General features: G+C 43.0%; 1 protein-coding gene across 4 annotated transcripts in view; it reads right to left on the minus strand.

The window, feature by feature from the left end:
• The window catches only part of DGKG (diacylglycerol kinase, gamma 90kDa), a 213,874-nt gene that overhangs the window by 145,647 nt on the left and 46,998 nt on the right, over positions 1-21,229 (minus strand). For all 4 annotated transcript variants that reach the window (XM_011981895.1, XM_011981894.1, XM_011981893.1 and 1 more), the window contains exons 3-5: positions 14,248-14,324; positions 5,634-5,799; positions 4,994-5,056 (exon numbers count right to left, since the gene is read on the minus strand). In XM_011981895.1, the coding sequence (XP_011837285.1) occupies positions 4,994-5,056; positions 5,634-5,799; positions 14,248-14,324 (306 nt within the window). The remainder of the gene's footprint in view (positions 1-4,993; positions 5,057-5,633; positions 5,800-14,247; positions 14,325-21,229) is intronic.

Below are 21,229 nucleotides of genomic sequence, written 5' to 3' on the forward strand. Positions count from 1 at the left end.
CAAAGTCTTGAACTACAGAAATCATTCAAGTAAATGACTTAACTAAGTGAAGAACAAAACTGGGTCCCAAGGCTGGGCATGGTGGCTCATGCCTGTAATCCCAGCACTTTGGGAGGCCAAGGTGAATGGATTTCCTGAGGTCAGGAGTTGGAGACCAGCCTGGCCAACATGGTGAAACCCCATCTCTACTAAAAATACAAAAATTAGCTGGACATGGTGGCAGGTGCCTGTAATCCCAGCTACTCAGGAGGCTGAGGCTGGAGAATCGCTTGAACCCAGGAGGCAGAGGTTGAGAGGCAGAGGTTGCAGTGAACTGAGATTGTGCCACTGCATTCCAGCCTGGGCAACAGAACAAGATTCCATCTCAAAAAAAAAAAAAAAAAGAAGAAACTGGGTCCCAGATTATCTATACAATACAGTCTGATCCCAATTCTGTAAAAAATCTATAGAAAAATCTACAAGGAGATTATACACACACACACACACACATACACACACACACGTAATTGCATTGGTGAAATTATGGGTGATTTTATTGTGCTTTTTAAAAAACACACTTTTTAGAGCACTGTAAAATTCAGACTAAAACTAGAAAAGCGTCCAGAGATTTTTCACACACCCTGCTTCCCTACACATGCATAGCCTACCATGCCTCACTCCCCAACCAGAGTGGTACATTTGTTACAGCTGATGAATAAATCAACACATCATTACCCCCTGAAGTCTATAGTTTGCATTAGGGTTCACTCTTGGTGTTCTACATTCTGTGGGTTTGGGCAAATGTACAATGACATGCATTCACCATTATAGTATACAGAGTAGTTTCACTGCCCTAAAAATCCTCAGTGCTTTGCCTATTCATCCTTCCCTTCCCCTGACCCTTGACACCACTGATCTTTGTGGTTTCTTTATTTTTTTGTGTCCTTCAAATTTCTTACAATGTGAGTATATTGCTTTTACAATTTGGAAAAACTAACACAAAATATTAGGAGACTTTCCTTGATATTTCAATATTCCAAGTTGCTGAAACATCTCAACAGGCCAAGAAACTAACGAAACACCAGGACACTGAAGTTCTCCTTGTTCATCTCAGTTAGTCCTGGGCCTTCATGAAGGGAAGGGTGGGCTCAGCCTTTCCTGAGCTAACATTTTGACAGTGATAGATTGCTCAGGCCTCTGAGCCAAAGTCTGGACCCTGAAAGCCTCGCTCTGTTGTCTTTATGGGCAAAATACATGCCTGCCCTGCTCTGGGAATGAAGTGGGCTTTGCTGGATCTGAGCTTGGAGACTGATCTGATAGGCCTAGACAGGCCACATGAAATAAGACTCTAAGCTCTTCCCCTGGCTTCCACTTGGACAACAGGAAAAGGTTGGTCTTTTCAGCAGATGGCCTGATTGAAGGTGAGTCCAGGACTTGGCTCTTCCTTGCTGGCAGAGGCCCCTTTCTGTGGTGACCGCCTGGCCCTATAATTCTTGTTCCTGGTGAACAGGGACATCTAATTAAGACATCTGTGGAAGAGGGCCTAGCAGGAAAAGGTTTTTTCCCCTTAAATCTCAAGTGTCAAAAGAAGATGAAAAAAATGCTATGTAACTCCTTGGGCCAAGAGTCAGATAATAGCCCTTTCATGATTTTACTATAGAGGGCTGATTTTTCCCATACACAAGGAAAATGGTACATCACATAATCACTTCTCCAGGAGGAAATCTCTGGAAGTTTCTCTTTTAGACCCAGAATGATACAACTATTGCAAATACATATGGAGGTCAAATAAGTCAGCTAATTTCCATTATCATCATCGATCATCTTTTCTCAAATATCACATAATGACATATCCCCAATAAATTCTTCCTTGGTAGCTCAGAAACATTACCCACTAAAACACAACCTGCCCAGACAATTTGGAACGTCAATGAATGAATTGTATCTTCTTCCAGGTTCCTCTTGAAATTCCAGATAAAATAAACCCCATCTCTACTAAAAATAGAAAAATTAGCCTGGTGTGATGGCATGCACCTGTAATCCCAGCTACTTGGGAGGCTGAGACAGGAGAATCGCTTGAACTTGGAAGGCAGAGGTTGTGGTGAGCTGAGATTGCGCCATTGCACTCTAGCCTGGGCAACAAGAGCGAAACTCCGTCTCAAAGAAAAAAAAAGAAAAGTCTCTACGTAAAGAATTTGGGGCAGGATGCTTTTCACCACTGAGTTTCTTGCTGGGAGTTTAAAATCTCAGAGCTACTAGTTTCACCCTTTCCTCCCTAGTATGAGAATGATTTATGCCAGAATATGCCTCCTGTAGTCCTTAGAAGATGTAAGAGTTATCTGTGCCTTATGTCCATTTCACCAAGTGGCTCTGGACTAGCATGGCTGAGTGGCGTGCTGGGCAGGGCGTGGATGAGCCAGCATTTTTGCAGAGTCCTGCCCTGCTGCTGCTGTCCCTGAAACCATCAGGAAGGCACAGGTGCTCCTAGTCTTTGCTTTCTGGTGCTCTGTGCGTAGCCTGGAGTTTGCTGAGCTTATGATCCGGCGGTAACTGTTTTTCCCCAACCATGCTCTGCTTTCCATCTATCATGAACTGTTTATCCCACCAGGCCTTTAGTTAAACACTGAAAACTCGATAATCCTTCCAGTTTCTCTTTTTGCTGTGACAGGAAAAAAGATTAGAACTACGTTGAAGAAACTCTCTCATTCCAGGTCCCTGTTGCAATGAGTTCCCCTTCTCTTAGCTGCAGTATCTCTAGTCTATCTTGTTTTATATATATTTAAAATATATATTTAAAATATAGGCTGGGCGGGGTGGCTTATGCCTGTAATCCCAGCACTTTGGGAGGCTGAGGCGGGTAGATCACAAGATTGAGACCAGTCAGGAGATTGAGACCATCCTGGCCAACATGGTGAAACCCTGTCTCTACTAAAAATACCAAAAATCAGCCGGGTATGGTGGCACGGGCCTGTAGTCCCAGCTACTCAAGAGGCTGAGGCTGGAGAATCACTTGAACCTGGGAGGTCGAGGTTGCAGTGAACTGAGATCGCACCACTGCACTCCAGCCTGGTGACAGAGCGAGACTCCATCTCAAAATAATAATAATAATAATAATAATAATAATAATAATATTAATAATAAAAACTGCATTCTTTTTCCCCTGGGCACATCCCAAGAGCTGGAATTCACCTTTGGATATCTATAAAGCTTTTCAATAAAATGATAATGCACAGTAAAAAAAAAAAAAAAAAAAAAGGTCTGACTTTCTGGGTCTTTGTATTGAAAGCTTCAGGAGCAACCTGGGAGAAAGAGAGCCCATGAGAGACCTTTCATGAGAAGAGGATGCCCAGTTGACACACTTGGAGACTGAGGGTGCAGGTTGAAGGAGATAATGGCAGACCATACTGAGTTAAGAATAGAATATACTTCTGTGCTGGGTGTGGTGGCTCATGCCTGTAATCCCAGCACTTTGGGAGGCCGAGGTGGGTGGATCACTTGAGGTCAGGAGTTGGAGACCAGCCTGGCCAAGATGGCGAAACCCTGTCTCTACTAAAAAAGTACAAAAATTAGCCAGGTGTGGTGGCACACTCTTGTAATCCCAGCTACTCAGGAGGCTGATGCACGAGAATAGCTTGAACCTGGGAGGTCGAGGCTGCAGTAAGCTGAGATTGTACCACTGCACTCCAGCCTAGGGGACAGAGCAAGACTTTATCTAAAAAAAAAAAAAAAAAAAAAAGGGAATAAAGAGTACTTCTGGAAGGTGGCCTGAATAATAAATGCTAATATTTATCAAACATTTACTGTATGCCAGGCACTATTCTAAGCATTAACATATCTAACTCACTTAACCTTCATAATAACATTTGTTATCTCACTTGGGGACACTGAGGCACAGAGACAGTGTTCAAACATGTCCACGGTTACAGAACTAAGTAGTGTTGGCTCTGAGAATCAAACCCAGGCAGCCTGGCTCCTTAAGCAACATGCTCTGTTGCCTGATCCAACTTGAGTTGATAGTACTCAGGACATTTATATTGAATATGAGAACAGAAATTAAGTATGGTAACTTTTACTTCTCATTTTCACAGGAGCTTCTGGCCTTGGGCCTGGCCTGTCAACAGCAGAGAGGAATGGCTTCCCATTGATAAATGTGTCAGGGAAGATTCCACTTCTCTGACAGCCCAACAGTGGGCCTCTGGGCAGCAGGCACCACTACAGCAGCCCCGCTGAGAGTGCAGCCTTGCTCATTCCACAGGAACCAACCACACCACCAGGACCATTGTGTCCTCTCTTGGTATAGGAAAGACTGCAGGAGTTTTGAGGTTGGATGATTCTGGATTGAATCCCTGGCTCCACAGGTCACACCAGTGGTATATAATTTCTTAAGGCCTCAGTTCCTCATGTGTAAAGTAGTGTGATTGTGAAGCTTAAATGAAATGTGTAATGAGCAGATGCCTGGCAAATACATCTTCAAGACCATTTGAGCTGGCTTCCCTTGCTAACTTATTAGCAACTCTTCAACTTACTCAAAATAGTGTATATATGTTGTTGGAAGTCAACCACGGCACATTTTTACCCTCTTGCTCTGTTCCTCTCCAGCTACCCACTGGTAATCTGCACCTCAGCCTTAGAGCCACAGCCACTTCTCTCTCTCTCTCTCTCTCTCTCACACACACACACACACACACACACACACTCACTTTCTCCTCAGAAGGCTCTTCACTTTCTGGGCAGGCAGACATATCAGAGAGAAGCATCTAGCAAGCTGTTCCAAGTCCCGACTTGCTCTGTTCTAGGGCAAGTAAAGCAAAAACCTTTACCCGGCCTCAGAATCCCAGAACATTCAAATGACAGGAGCCCCAGAGATGGAGGTTCTGAAGGCCACAGGAGGACCAGATCTGCATAAGATTGCACAATTATATAAGGACAGCACTATTGGTTAGGTTTCCCCACTTCTCCCCAGGGATGAGATATTCCCCACTTTTCCCACAAATCTTATATTCCAAAGACTTACCAGTATCAGGGGCACAGGCCTCATCTGCTTTGGTGGCATTATCTGCATTCTGTATATTAGTATCTGAGGAACAAAAAGATGATTTAAAGACCAGACCAGGCCTTCCAGCTTCTTGGAAGGGCAGGTACAGGACCTCCCCATGGAACCTGGTTCACCTGGGTTGTGTCTGTCTCTGGGTTACTGTCAGCTGGGTTCATGCTCACTTATTGGGATTGACTGTGTCTCCCCCATTATAGCCCAAGCTCCAGGAAGACAGGGATCATGGCTTCCCTCTCCTCTAACACTTCCAGGCTAGTCCCAGCCTGGACACAGAAGCTGAATGTGCTCCATCTGTGGACTGTCAGCCTTTGCTGAAGGCTCTCTTCCCCTGCCATACGTTATTTTGTGTCTCCTCTTTCCCCACCCTGCTCTTTGATCTGTAGTGGCAGGAATTATGCCTCCTCTTTACTCCTCTTGCTGAGAGGTTCATCAGGGCTTCCTGTAAAGCGCTCTGAGGAAGGGCGTCCCTGTCTCTTGGTTCATATTCGCACCCGTGGGGTAGTTACTATGTTCAGGGGACCCTCTAGGAATGCAGTCTGTGGCTGTGGTAGGGGGTGAGAGCTGCACAAGGTCTGCCCATCTTGGGGAAAACTCTGTGTACCTGGGCTATTGGCCTCGCTGTTGCTGGCCCCCTCCGTCGGGTGGTCAGAGGTCTCCTGTCTGGGCTTCTGGCTGAAGGTCAGGAAGAGGTGAGTGCTCAGTGGCTGGGGAAGGTCCACCTCCAGGTATGCCCTCATGAACAGCTTGAAGACATCATAGCTAATTGGCTGAGAAGGAGCAAAAGGGCAAAATCAGTGGAGAGAAGCAAAGGGACAGAGAGGAAGAGAGAAGGAAAAGGAATAGAAAAGCTGGCAGGTGAAAGAAATGGAAAGGGAGGCAGCAGGACATGGAGGAGCTGATGGGGACAGGAATGAAAAGGCCAGGGAAGTGATAGAGAATGAGAGGCACAGGGTGCGGGGGATGGATATAAGAAAGAGAAAATGCTGCGGTTGCATATTGGGGGTTGGTGGGGCACAGAACCAGGGCAGGCTCCTGTAATAAGAAATGATATTATGTAAATTTAGATAAAAAGGGAGATGTTGGAGAGTGAGCCTTGGGAGTGGAGGCCAAAGTGCAGGGCTCTCCCTTAGTCCAGGCCCGTGTAAGGGATGTGGCTCTAATGAGCGGGGACAAGGTCTGTGCTCTGGAATCCTAGTTAAGATGAAGAAGGATGTAGTTGAAAATATGATGGAAAGAAATGGTTCTTCTGTAGTATCTTGGTTTCCCTCTTGTGCCATGACGGATGTGATGCCTGAGTATTCAGGTCTCAGAAAGTAGGAAAGACCCGGAAGAGAAAAGAACAGGCTCCATCCTTCATTACTTTCATAGTCCTGATCTTCCCTGGAAAAACCCTCAAATAACAAGGGGGTGTGTGTTTCTGGCTCAGCTGCTTCTCAAAACATGTCCTTGTGAAGGTTTTAGGCACCAGGAGAAGAGCAGGAAGCCAAGGACAGAAGGTAGAACCAAGAGATATGCCAAAAACTAGACCCTCTTCCTGCTGTGTCTCTCCCGGTACCGCCTGGCTTCTGGTCCCAGGCTGGGAGCAGCTTTGCCAGAAAGGGCTGCTGCACTCAGCAAACACTCAACAACAACAACAGTTTGCAGTGAGTCATCACTGGCTTGTGCTTTGATGGCATCAGATTCTTCATCAAATCGGCAGATGCTCCTGGAAACCATTTGAGGAAGCACTACTCCGAGATCTGCTGTGCAAGCTTTTGTGAATAATAGCAGCCATGAGAATAAAATCCCTTTGCAGGAGTCTACTTGGTGTGCCCATCAAAATGTTGGTAGCATTTAACCCCTTGTCTGTTCTGGGAGATCTGGGGGACTTCCCAGAACCAAAGACTGGCTTACATGTGTATAAACAAGTTTGGGTTCAAAATCTTGACCTTAAAAGCAAGTAATGGCCTCCCCAACCCACTGGGGGGCCCACAAATAAATTTCTGTTTAGCACCAGGCTTGACTGTTCTATCCATCTCCTTTGCAGAGTGAAGGAAGTCTGAATCTGGTAAGAGGCTCTTACCAGATCAGGGGAACTCGAAGCAAATGGTAGGCTCACATTTCTTGTGACAGCTATCCATGTCTCTGTTCCTTTTCTGTCCCCGAGTCTCTGTGTCTCTTTATTTCACACTCTTTCTGTCCCTCGCTGTCTCTGTAGCTTCATCGCCTCAGAATGTCCCTTCTTCCCACATCCTTCTCCTTTCTCCTAATACACAACAACAAAATATTTTCGTCCTCCTCTCTTTTCTTTCTTTCTTTCTTTTTTCTTTTTTTTCCTGAGACAGTCTTGCTCTGTCACCCAGGCTAGAGTGTAGTGGCGCCATCTCGGTTCACTGCAACCTCTGCCTCCTGAGTTCAAGCAATTCTCATGCCTCAGCCTCCCAAGTAGCTAGGATTACAGGCACGTGCCACCATGCCCAGCTATTTTTGTATTTTTAGTAGAGATGGGGTTTCACTATGTTGGCCAGGCTGGTCTTGAACTACTGACCTCAAGTGATCTGCCTGCCTTGGCTTCCCAAAGTGCTGGGATTACTGGCGTGAGCCACCATGCCCAGCCCCTCCTCTCCAACTGTAACCCACCCAATATGATCCTTGATTCCATTCTCGCTGGCTCTGATTGCACCTCCAGCATTTTCTTTTCATCTACCTGCAAATATGTTAAATGTCCCCTATTCCAAAGAAAGTGCTGTCTACCAGAGCTACTGGCCCATCCTTCTCGCCTTTCCTTTCAAATTTCTCCAAACAGACCAGATTAGCCTCCTCACCTCCCTAATCCCATTTGGATTGGATCCTAGCCCATTACCTCTGAAACTGCTTTGTTGAAGGTCACAGACACAATCATCTCTTTTTAGACTGTCTCATCTTTGGCCTCTCTGCAGCATTTCATCCTGTCTTCTTTTTGAAGTTCTCTATTTTCTATGCAGTTGTTCTGTTTTGGTTCTCTTCATTCTTTACTTTGATTTGACTGAATAATATGGCACTGTTCTTCATTAATTTGTTTCTAAATCTCTTTTTGCTTTGTCTTTTTGTATCACTTTAATTGACAAGTACTATTTTAAAAGGTAGTTTTCAGTTCCATAGTGAACTATTAATCTCTTACAGCTAGCATCAAATGAAAACTATCAGAATAAAATATTTCTGGAAAGCAGACTGTACTAAATGATCTAATAAAAAGAAAGTTTAAACAGTGTAACATAATGCTGTAAAGAACCAAAGCCAAAAGATCATGAAACAAGATCAGCATGAGATTCAGCAAACCTCATGACTGGTCTCAGACCAAGCGCATTTCCCCTCCTTTTCCAATCTGTTTCTTCTTTAGTAAATTGTGAGTGCTGAACTAGAAGATTTCAAGTTCTAAACTTCAATTAGCTTGCTCCCTGAAAACCAGCTGATCTTTCTGACTCCACAATTTCTGTTAATGCCAATGACACCATTATGCTCCCAACATTACAGGCTGAGCTTTGAACTGTCAGTTGTCTGAGACTAGTTCTTGTCTCTTCCTTCTGTCCACTGTTCTTCTGCAACGTCTGTGACATCCAGACCTTTTCTATGTCCATTGTCCCTGCTGCCATCACCAAAATTCCTGGATTCTGACTTTTGTTCCATATAATTCACCTGGACCATTGCAATACCCCTCCAAAGCTTCCTTATTCCCATGTCCATCTGTTGGTCCTCCCACCTATCTTACCTATCCTTGCCCTGTTGATCTTCCTAAAGCACAACTCTGATAAGATTGTGTCTGTACTCAAAAACTTCCCATGGGGCGGGCGCAGTGGCTCATGCCTGTAATTCCAGCCCTTTGGGAGGCCGAGGCAAGTGGATCAACGAGGTCAGGAGATCGAGACCATCCTGGCTAACATGGTGAAACCCCGTCTCTACTAAAATTACAAAAAAATTAGCTGGGCATGGTGGTGGGTGCCTGTAGTCCCAGATACTCAGGAGGCTGAGGCAGGAGAATGGCGTGAACCTGGGAGGCAGAGTTTGCAGTGAGCTGAGATGGCACCACTGCACTCCAGCCTGGGTGACAGATCAAGACTCTGTCTCAAAAAAAACAAAAAACAAAAAACAAAAAAAAAACAAAAAAAACCACGACCACCACCAACAAAAAACAAACTTTCCATGGTTTCTAATTGCCCATGGAACTAAATTGAGATCAGCTGATGTACTTCTGTGTTCTTGCACTATACATTATAAAATATTTGCAAAACTAAATAGGCAAGTGGAAATCAGATGAATGTAAATAGAAAGTCTAATATGCAGTGTTCTACAGTCCAGTGGGTCATCCTGTGTACTCTCCTAGACCTTCAGAATTCATAGCCTCCGATAATCCCCTCCAGCCTAGATTTGTAGTTACTTCAAGCTCTGAGATGATTCTGGTATTTTCTGCTATTATTCCCCTTGTGCAGGTATACACTCTGTCCATGCAGACCTCTGTGTTCTTTCCCGACCAACCCTCCATGCACTCTGCCCTGCATGAACTGCTTCCATCTCTACATGTTAAAGTTCCAGTCATGCTTTAAGGCCCAACCCAGATTCCGCCTTTTCCAGAAAGCCTTGTGATTTTCTGTCCCTGAATTTCCATACTTGGCACCTTGGTTCCTGTCTTGTGACACTCATATCTGCTGCTGTGCGTTGATACATAGTGGTTTGTGACACACCTTGGTTCTCTACTTGATCCAGAGCTCCTGGAAGGTAGTGAGAATGTCGTCTTTCATGTTTGAATTCCCCACACCACCTACGACAGGGTTCTTCTTAGGTATGTGAATGGATGATGAACCCTAATCAGTGCACCTCAGGAATAGCCTGGTGTCTGGCCCCTGGATGTCATCAACTATTATGGGATCAACTATATATGAGATATATATATATCTCCACTCACAATTTGCTGAAGAAGAAACAGATTGGAAAAAGGGGGGAAATACACCAGATATATCTATATCTATACCTATAGATATGCTGGGCACCAATGAATTAGGTATTGGTCCATATCTTCAAAGAGTCAGTGTTATATAAGAGGTAAAGATATTGAAATAATTGCAATGCATGGTCATCAGTGGCAAGTGCCATAGGAAAAGAGCTGACAAACTGTTATGAGAACTTAGAAAATAATACTGACAAAAATTATCCAGCCATGCATGTCCCTATCCTAGAGAACAGGATGCACAGAATAAACCTGGAAGCACAGAACTTGCAAACCAGAAAAGTCTCAGAGAGGACTTGGTCTTCTGATGCCCCCAAGGCTCAGGAAATTGAGTGATGAGCCCCAGCAAGCTAGCAGCAGAGTGAAACCAGAGGCCAGACCTCCTGACCCCTAGTCCAGTGCTCCTGCTTCTATATCTGTCACAGGGTCCAGAACTGGCATAGTGCTCCCTGACACTCCCTTCCAGTATTCCATGTTCAGCAGGCAAAGACATGCAAAAATGTGCCACACTCTCAAGGTGATATCTGGGTTATACAAAAGTTCTTTAAAAGCACAGCCCAGTAACAGAGTAGTTGCTTAGTAAATGCATTATGGGAGACTAACTAGGGAGTGGCTAGGGGTCATGCCCAAACCAGATGACCAACTACTATGAGGCTTGCTGGCAATTCTCTGAGACCTGGAATAACATCCCAGGCACGCTCATGGTTCAGGCCAAAGGAACTCTGTTTTCCCCCAGCAGCTTTTACGCAGGAATTAGCTGGGCAATTTGCTCCTGCTGCAACATGCTTAAAGAGAGTGTGTTAATCCTCACACAGACCAAGAAGAGAGGAGAACTAGATGGAGAGCTTAGCAGGCATCAGGCACTTTCATTCTCAGGACAGTAGTGTGGGGAAGAACGGTTACTGTCATTTTGGGAATAAAACAAATTTTGACAACATAAATAACTTGCTGAAGATCATAAAGCACGTGGCAGAGCTGGGCTTTGTGCTCAGGTGTCTGGGTCCAGGCTCACAGTGCCACCAAGTCACCTGCCTCTTTTGCTCTTTTGGGTTTTGTCCACTCTCTAGTTGTCTGCCACCACTCTGTTCTCCAGAGAATCACTTGGTGCTGATGGGCAAGCGCATGTTCATCAAGACCAGATGCAGCTCTGCCACTCTGCAAAGTTTTATTCCCATCCTACCTTTGCTAGCAATCTGCCCCTTCCCACAGCTAACTCGTTTCTCATTGAGACATTTTAGCAGCAGTAAGCCATCAAACTCTAGAGAAATTAAACCCTTCTTGTTTCCCTAACCCCCGTGCCATGACATTACACCTACTAGAAGTCAGCTGCACTGTGTGAGAGAACAAAATCAGAGTGGCAGAGCTCCCTTGGGACCCAGCAGTGCCTGGCGTACAAAAAGTGGGGGCCAGCCCCGACAGAGGCGAGGGCGGCTGCATGCTCATAGCAGCCAAGCGACTCCCTGCTTCTGAAAGCTCCTGTGGCCTCCACACCCGCGGTGGCCCTGACCAAACTGTTCCTCTCCCACTCATCAGCCCCAGGGCGGACAAGCTGATTAGCAGCCCCCGCCAGGCTTTGTTCCTGTGTTTTGGAGCTGGGGGTGGGGGGTGTGGGGCAGTGAGTTCTTTGCTGGTTCTGCTATCTTCTCTGCGTGGTTTCTCCTCAGGAATGTTCTTTGAAATGGTGCATTCTCAATCTCGCCCCTGTTCTGGCTACCTTCCTCCTGCTTCATTCTCTCTGCAACTGGTGCATTTTATCCAAAGCCCCTCTTAGGTGTACCTTGAGGGCACAGGCTCTGTTGATTCATTTCCAGTGTCCAGCAGAGAAGGTGTTGATCAGTTTTGTTCAATGGATGACAACGTGAATAAGAAAGTGGCCAGTCTCTCCCTGAGTTAATCCTGCAGATCAGTCACTTTTCTGTGGTTTGTCTTTATAAAAGGACTCAGGAGCAGGGAAAACGGAATTGAGTTAAAAACATTCTGGGGAAAGGAGATGGAAGAGGGATAACAACAGGTACAAATTTTTAAGTGCTTATAGAGTGTTAGCCACTTTGCAAAGATCCTCCCATTTAATTCACTCATCCACAAACTTTGAGGCTTTTTTTGGTTATGTACAGTTTATAGATGAGGAAAGTGAGGCTCAAAGATATGAAATATTATTGAAGACCACTTGTTGATGGCAGAGGTAGAAGTCTAACCTAAGACTGTATAATTCCAGGGTCATGGCTGTCAAACCTGACCCGGCCAGTAGGAAATAAGTCCTGGAGGGCAGGAACTGTGCTTCTGTATTTTTATGCCTTCTACAGTGCCCAGTACAGCGCATAGAAGCCCAAGAAATGTTAGATTCATTGAATTTGAAAGTAGGGGGAGGTCTTGTATTCATTTATTCAGTCCACAAATATTTATTGAATGCCTGCTATGAGCCAGATACTTTTTCAGGCACTGAAGACACAGCAGTGAATAAAAACATGCTAGTGGGAGAGACAGACAATTAATTAAGTAAATTATATAGTGTGACAGGTGGTGAGAAGTACTTAGGAGGAAAATAATGCAGAGCAGGGGGATAGGAAGTGTTGGGAAAGAGGGCTTCAAGTATTAGATGAAGAAGGTGATGATCACTGAGAAGGTGACTTGAGCATAGACTGGAAGGTGGTAAGGTAATGCACAATGTGATGTGCTGAGGAGGAACATTCTAAGAAACAGTAACAGCAAGAGCAATGGTGCTGAGGTTATGGTGACACCGGCTTGTTTGATAGCATCAAGAAAGCTAATATGCTGAAGATGGGGAGAGTAGCAAGAGATGAGGTCAGAGAGCTGGGGGAGGTGCCGATTGTAATGATCTTCATGTTTACTCTGAGTAGGAATGGGGGGAACCATGGGAGATTGTGGAGTAGAGCAGCCACAAGCTCTGACATAAATTTTGACAGATTACTCAGGATGTGTGTGAAGAATAGACTGAAGCAGCAAGGGCAGAAGCAGGGAGATCAGTTAGGAGACTCTTGCAATAATCTGGGCAAAGTATGGTGATGACTCAGGTCAGGATGCTAGCAGTGCAAGTGGTGAGATGTGTCTGTATTTTGGGAATATTTTGAAGGTAGATCTAACAGAATTTGCCAATGAATTGGATGTGGGATGTGAGAGAAGGACAAAAGTTGATGATGACTGCATAGTTTCAGGTTGAATAACTTGAAGGGTAGAGTTGTCATTTACTGAAATGGGGAAGACTGCTGAAAAAACAGGTTTTATAGGGGAAGATTAAGGACACATCATTTTAGTTCGTGTTAAGTTTGAGATCCCTATTTGATTTTTAAGTGTAAATGTCAAGTAGAGGGGTAAGAAGAAATCAGGAGAAGGTAGCATCTTAAAACCAAGTGAAGAAAATGGAGGATGACTTGACCAACCATGTCCAGTGATGTTGAGCAAAACTGCTATTGGATTTAGCTGTAGGGAGGCCCTTGGCTATCTTGACTAGTGGTTTGAGTGGAGGAGTGAAGGTTACAGACTGATGCAAGGCATTTCGAGAAAGTAGGAAGAACAGAATTTGGAGGCAACGAGTATAGACAAGTATTTTGTACAGTTTTGCTATAAAACACAGGAGGGAAATGAGGTGGTACCTAGAGGAGGAAGTGGAGTCAGGAAAACGTTTTTTAATATAAAAGAAGTAACAGAATGTTTACATGTTGACGGGAAAAATAAAATATACAGAAGAAAGTTGATATGAAGGAGATGGAAGTAGAGATACAGAGAGAAAAGGAGGGAGGTGGAGGGAGGGAAAGGGAGTCTGGGGAAGACGTGTTGCTGAAGTAACGCCTGTCAGTAGGCCAAAAGAGGATGGGGTTGTGTGCACACGTTGGGGAGCTGGACTTAGACAGGAGCATGGAGAGTTCATCTCCAGTTACAGAAGAAAAGGTACACATAGGTGGGCATATGGGGTGAGGGAGCTTGTGAAAGATATGTTCTGTTTGTTTCTCTTTTCTCAGTGAAGTAGAAAACTCAGTTGTTAACTGAGGATGAGGAGAGGAGGGGTGAGAGATCTGAGCAGAGGAGAAGTAGTGGTAGTCTTCTAGGACAGTGGGATGAGTGTATGGGCTTGGGAAACATATGATGCCAGGTAGCACAAATGGCTCACTTGAAACTTAGGAGGAAACATGCGGAAGAGCAAGTTCTTCAAGGCAAGTAGAGTCTCCAAGAGTGAAACAAATTATGGAAAGGCTAAAACACAGGGATTTTTAAAGGCTTAAAATGAAACTGTTCTTACCTCATGTGGGTCATATTGTTTGAGGCTCCCACCCTCATTAAATTCAGTCAAGACATCTTTTATCTTCTTGGAGGAATCTGAAGAGACACAATTCACATGTGAAACACTGGCAAACAGCTAATGGAAGCTGGGCCAAATAAATTCTCCCTGTGTAACCATGTTTATGTTGGAGCTGCCCCTCAGTCCCAGAAAATCTGGAGAAATGTCACCCTCTTCTACCCTTTGACTTCCCACTTCTTCTTTTCCGTCTGATTTCCCCCTTGCATCTAAATTATCTTCCTGAAACACAAATCTGATCAGATCATATCCCTACTCAAAACCATTCAAGGGCTTTCTGTTTCCCCAGGATAAAGCTTACCATTCATAGCTTGGAAGATAAGCCCTTAACTTGGAATACAAGCCCTTGGTGATTTTATCTACCCTATTCCTCATTTCCCTATTTACTCTATGTTTCAGACACATCAAGTTACATTTCCAGACATCCCTGAACATATTGTGCACTCTTTCATGGTGTTTCTTCTTTGTCTTGCAAATTTCACCCATTCTTCAATATCCAGCTCAAATGTCAACTCCTTTGTAAAGTCTTCCTTTGCACCAGTCAGAGTTAAGCATTCCCTTCATTGGTTCCCACATGACTTGTACACAACTATGTAATAGCGCTTGTCATATAGTGTTATAATTATTTATTAACTTGCCTATCTTGCTCATCTCCTGCTTCAGTTTTACCTTGAAAGCTGTTAACTGGCTGGTGAGTCTTTGTCTATCATACTGTCTGATGTGTAACTAGGGCTCAGAAAAACAATATGTAGATGAGTATATAAACATCTGAGTGAAAATTTCGAAACATTAAAAATTCATTAAGTATGTAGAATGGGTAGGCATTAAACCCCATGAGGCTCTGTCCTTGGTGCTGAAAAACTGCTGTACACTGCAGGAAGATAGTTTCTTCTACTTCTGGAATCTTGACAACTCTGTCCCTTTTTTCTTTTTCCACCCGATTTTTATTTTTTATCTTGATGGATAAAACCGAGCTACTCATTCTGACACATAAAACATAACCTCAATTATGTCTCATAATTAGCATGGTTGGTTTTATGTTCCCATGGTATTTCTCACATATTTCTGACAGCCAGAAGACCTTCCTCTGAAAGTTGAGGCCTCCACCCTGCACCATGATTTCCCCTTAATGTTCCCTCTATGTTGCATTTACATTGAAAGGAGATAAAGAAAGACTCACAGAATCCATGAAGCACGGTGGTTTGGAAAATGCTGCTTTCCATAGGAAATCATTTAGAAGCAACTGGAGACAAGACTAGCTGCTTCTTTTTGGAATTTTATAAAGGAATTGGGAACTCAGAAAAGAGACTCAATAATTGTTATTAAAAACACATTATGAATTCATCTTGTGTAGTTATCAGCCCTCTAGACATCAAAGCAAACCAGAGTTTCTATGACCTGGGCTCTCCCTCTCTCCCAATGTTGTGGGTAATTAAGAGCTTTCCAAGCTCCGTTATTGTTGCTATTTAAACATCTGAGCCAAAGGACGATGTTATTAAAAGCTCACACAGTGTTTTTTGTTGCCCAGGCTCTGTGTACAGAGGGTTAAGGTCTCTTAAGCCTAGGTAAAGCAGACATATTCATAGGCTGGGCTGTTCTCCATGGCTTTGCTGACTTGGATTCAATCAAGCAGAAGTTCTAATCATTTCAGGATTGAGACATATTGAAATACAACAGGAAAATGCTTCTGTTGCCTAAAAATGGAAATTTCTTTCTGAAATTCAAAACAGATGTTGAAAATCTAATAGCTCAGTAAGAGCCAGGCAGCAGATGCTGTCAATTTGGGCTGCTTCCATTCAATTCAGCAAACACTATGGAGGGTAAGATGCGGCAAGATACTGTTAATGGACTAGTGGGAAAGATGATCTAAATAACTGTGGTACTAATGGCTGTCCCTCACTGGAGACCTTCACCTGCATAGTCTCATAAACTCTCCTCTACTAATCCATGGAAGTATTTTCTTCAGTTTACAGATGAAGAAGCTGAAATTCAGAAAAATTAATTCAACTTGCTCAAGAGCCAGAGTTGTAACTCAGGTCTAGTCTGGCTCAAAGTATATGGTCTTTTCCCTTGAGCATTATTCACTATAGCTTCCTAACATTTGCTAACATAAAGAAAGGTATAATTAAGGGTGACACAATGATATGAAGTTCTATGAAACACCAAGTGGGGAAGAAGGAAAATTAAGATGAAAGTGGGATGGGGTGGGAACTGAGGCTGCCCTATAAAGGAGGTAGCACTTGAGCTGAGGCATAAAGAATTGGATAAGGTTTATAAAGGCAGATATGAAGTGGAAAGGGTATTCTCGGAAGAGCCCAAGGGAGCAATAGTGCAGAGATGGGCACCACAGAACGTTTAGGACAAGTTAGAACCAGAGAGTCGTTTGTGGCTGGATTTGTGGGGGGTCTTGAATGTAGAGTTAAGAACATTGATTTGAAATGGTTAAAGATTTTTTTGCGTGGTGACATCATATAACCAGCTCTCTGTTTTCTAAAGACCACTCTGGAAACAGGATAAAAGAGAAGTTAGAATGAGACCAGAGCTCAGTTAACATTACACATATATTCAAGTTATTCCACAAACAGCTTAATTATTTAGGAAAACAAACCCTACACATTAGAATTTATTTTAATGGGAGGTTTTTAACTCAGCTAAAATGTCTAAATTAAAAAAAATAAAAATTTGAGAACATGGGTACCCTTGGTGTGACTTCTGGAAGAAGAGTGTAGAGTTAGCATTTTGATTGAGAACCAATGGAGTAATTTCAATTGAATGTATGATATTTTGATGTTCTCATCTCATTTTGGATATTACACCATTCATTGTAGCAGAATTCCTTTGATTCTAAAGTGCTGCTGCTCTATTTTCAAAATCCTGTTTTATATTTAAATATGTGATATATATACACACACATAAATTCATCATATGTTCACATAAAATAAACAGAGGTTTTAAAAAGAAAAAATAGAGAAGACATTTATTTTAAGATATCTGATTAATAGCTTGAAATTAAATAAATAAAAAAAGCACAACAACAAGCCAAGAGATTTCTAACTAGCTTTCCATGAGGTGGATTACTCGTCACATATTTACTTCAATTTGCTTTGTGGGCTTTCATAGGCTTATAGCATCAATACCCTTTAAAAAAGGGAATCAACCTAATTCTCAAATTTGGGACACATTACTTTCTCCTTGGATGTCCTCATATAATTTATAACAGTTTTCTTCTTAATAGATTTCTGTGTTGGGTTTCTTTTTCCATGAGGAGTAAGTAGGTATTATGCATGACTAATCTACTTCAGTGACAGCTGCTTTATTCTGTTTCATCTTAAGACAGAAAAGAACAATGAGGAAATAGCATTCCTTGGTCCTATTTTAGGTGCCATCTGTGGGTCCAATAGCATAGCCCCACAGAAAATTCCTTTGTCAAAGCCTTTACCATAATACCAGCACTAGATTCAGAGGACACCACGTTCCATTTCTGACTGTACAAAATAGGGCCATTTCTACAGCTCTTTGTAACAATTACCATTTTGTGGAGTGCTTGTGATATGCTAGATGCTGTCCTAGTCACCTTACATATTTTATTTAAATCCCCACAACTACCCTCTAATGTAATAATTATCGTTATTGTAGAGAAGAAATTGAGGCTTATGGAATTTAAGTGATTCTTTCAAGGAGACTCAGCTCGTAAGTCACACTTTTTAAATATTTCTAAATAATGGGCCATGGTTATGAGATTCACTGGATACTTGAACACTGGCAAGTTAGAAGCCAGGACTCTTCCTCTATGAAAGTGGCTCTCAAGCCTGCCTGCATGTTGAAATCACCTGGAGAGCTCTATACACACTGTAACCCAAGTCTTACCCCAGGTGAATTAAGTCAGCATTTCTTGAGGAACCCAGGACACAGTAAAATTTAAAAGCTTCCTGGAATTCAGATGTACAGTCAAGGTTGAGGACTGCCATTCTAGGACATGATTTTATTGTTGTAAATGAGGACTGTCTTAAAAAGCCCCTGAACTTGAATACTTATTGCCAAGGGAATAAAAAGCTTATAACTGCTAAATTTAATATTGCTGTGCTTGGCAGACGTTATCTATTGTTTAAGTGGACAACACCAAAGAACTCTACCCCAACTTGTTCAGCTGCTTGGCAAGGTAGAGGTATGTTTTGCGTTAACCCAGACTGTCAGGACTATCCACATGGAATTCTATCCTAAATCGGGTGTTCAGAAAGTTTTTCTCTTTGATCAAGGTTACCAGTGCCCTAAGAAGTTTTCAGTCCAAAATTGTCTTGTATACTTTATGTGCCAAGAACTCTGGGACCTAAACCAAGCACTGTTTCTAGTGTTCGAGCAAATTCAAAGCCTTTTAAAGGGAAAAATTTGGCCCCACACACAGACACCTTTGTTGCCTTGTTGGTGTGGGACAGGGATGCGTTCCATCTGAATAAGCAGACAAATCAGAGACTTCAGTGTTTACAGCAGAATATTAGTTGTGCTGCCAGGACTAGACCCCAAAGTTTATAGTCTGTTGTCTAGTTAAGAACACAGAGTATTTGAGCATTAGATCATTAAACTGTTAAACTTTGAAAGAACTATAAATCAACATTTTCAAAAGTGAATCTGAAAATCCATATATGAGAGTGGAATTCTAAGGTACATGATAACTCTCCATTCCTCAAAGTTCTCCATGAGCTTCTCAAACTGTAATGTGCATATGAGTCACATTGGGATCCGGTGAAAATGCAGATTCTGTAGGACTGGACCACAGCCTGAGATTCTACATTCTGAATAAGATCCTAAGTGACACCAATTTTGCAGGTTCATGGACCTCACTTGATATGCTCTAAGCAATGTGCCTGTGGATCTGGAGCTGATTGCTGAGGCTTGCCCGTCGCAACCCAGAAAAGACCACGATGCCGAGGACAAAGGAACATATTCCATGGAGTAGAAAGACCGTAAGTGGTGGGCAGGGGGAGTCCCTGAGACTAGTGGAAGGGAAAGTTGGCACTTGAGCAAAAAAATAAAATCTAGATTTTCCTTCTTCCAGTGAAGGCTGGAATGTATGAATACATTTTCTAATTACTCTAGGAAGTTATACAGTGAGATGCACAACAACAAGAGCAGAGTTTTGTAAGGGTCCTGAAAAATGTCAAAACAGAAGGGCCAGGACCAGGAGCACTGGATCAAAAGGCCCACCTCTACAGCCAGCTGGAGTCAGGCCTCAGAGCAGCACGTGGGAAGCACAGGGGAGAAGCCCAGCTTCATAAGCACAGATATAGTTGCTACACACATGTTCTCCCACCTAAACTCTGTTTCTTGTTCACTGTTCATCCCCAACATGCAACCCATTGCCTGGCAAAAAAATAGATATTCAGGAAAGATCTATTGAATAAATGAAGGCTAGCAAAGGGATTGAGCTGGTCACACTTGTCCCACGTGTCTTATATTCCCAGGGGCATAGAAAGAAAAGGTAGACTAGTGGTTCTCAACCTTGGCTGCTTATTGAAATCACTTGGGGGGCTTTAAAAAATACTGATGCCCAGGCCCCATGTCTACAAACTGTGATTAAATGATCTGGAAGGTGTGGGCAGAACACTGGAAGTATTCAAAGCCTTCCATGTGATTTGAACGTGAGCCAAGGCTGAGGACCACTGACCTGTGGAAGTGATGGCTCTGCCACAGATGTTACATATGACATAATAAGAAAAGACTTTATATGGAGGCAGAGGGAATTGGGGTCAGTAACAAGAAAATGCTTTTTGAGACAACTTTTTTGTCATCATAAATGATCTGAATGACTGGTATGGCTTATTTGTGTAAGTAAAATTTGTATTGCTAGAACATTTTATCACCTTTTCTCCAAATAATTTGGCCTCATCGGTCATATTTCAAGTGAAGGTGGAGGAGTGGATCAGACAACTTGGGCCATCTTGCAACTGAAAGTGTGGTCCCTGGACCAGCAGCATCAGCATCGCCTGGAAGCTTGCTAGAAAAGCAGAATCTCAGCAGAACCCCAGACCTACCGATTCACAATCTGCATTTCAACAGCTCTCCGGGAGATTCATGTGTACATTAAGCGTTGAGAGCTATTGTTCCATAGAAATTCCTCCCTGTCCATAGATTCTGTGACTCCTGGTGGGCAGAGTCCTCCTCATCGTTAAAGGAAAAAAAGATCTGTCATGCGGAAACACATACTGGTGAGAAATAGTTACAGCTATATCCTTCCAAGATAGAAGCAATGAGATATGACTCTTCATGGGTCCAGGACTTCATGAGCATTTGATCAAGCCTCACTCTACTGGCCAGCATAAATAGCGAGGTTTTAGTGACAGAACATTTACTTAGAGCCTTCTATTGTTCTACAAATCAGCCCTAAATATGTTCTCTGACTCTAACAGTCTTGTATTTTGAATTGTACCCACATCTTAAAGTCAGAAACTTTGTCATAATCTGATTCGAATGAAATATATTTCCTAATAGCATAATTTATGGATTGATTCTCTTTAATGACATCTTAACATTTTGCTTTAATGTAATTTATTTGACACATACATATCTGCATGCACACACACACGCACACACACACATACACATACACACATTAATGTATGTTTGAAGATTGAGCTCCAGTGGGTACTTTTCGTTTAATTTGTTGTTGCTGAATCGAAGCAAACGAGTTTGTACTAGAATTGAGAGATTTTTGGTTCTAATTTTTATTTTACCATCGACCTTCTGTATGACCTTGGGCAAGTCACTGAGCCATTCTGGACTTGGTAGTCTCATTTTTAAAATGTGCAATGCTTGGCATTGATGATGGTTAAGATTTTTCCCAACTTTAAAAATTCTGGCCGAGTGCGGTGGCTCATGCCTGAAGTCCCAGCACTTTGGGAGGTCGAGGCGGGTGGATCACCTGAGGTCA

This window comes from Mandrillus leucophaeus, unplaced genomic scaffold (genome assembly GCF_000951045.1).
Source record: "Mandrillus leucophaeus isolate KB7577 unplaced genomic scaffold, Mleu.le_1.0 Scaffold231, whole genome shotgun sequence".
NCBI classification, from domain to species: domain Eukaryota; kingdom Metazoa; phylum Chordata; class Mammalia; order Primates; family Cercopithecidae; genus Mandrillus; species Mandrillus leucophaeus.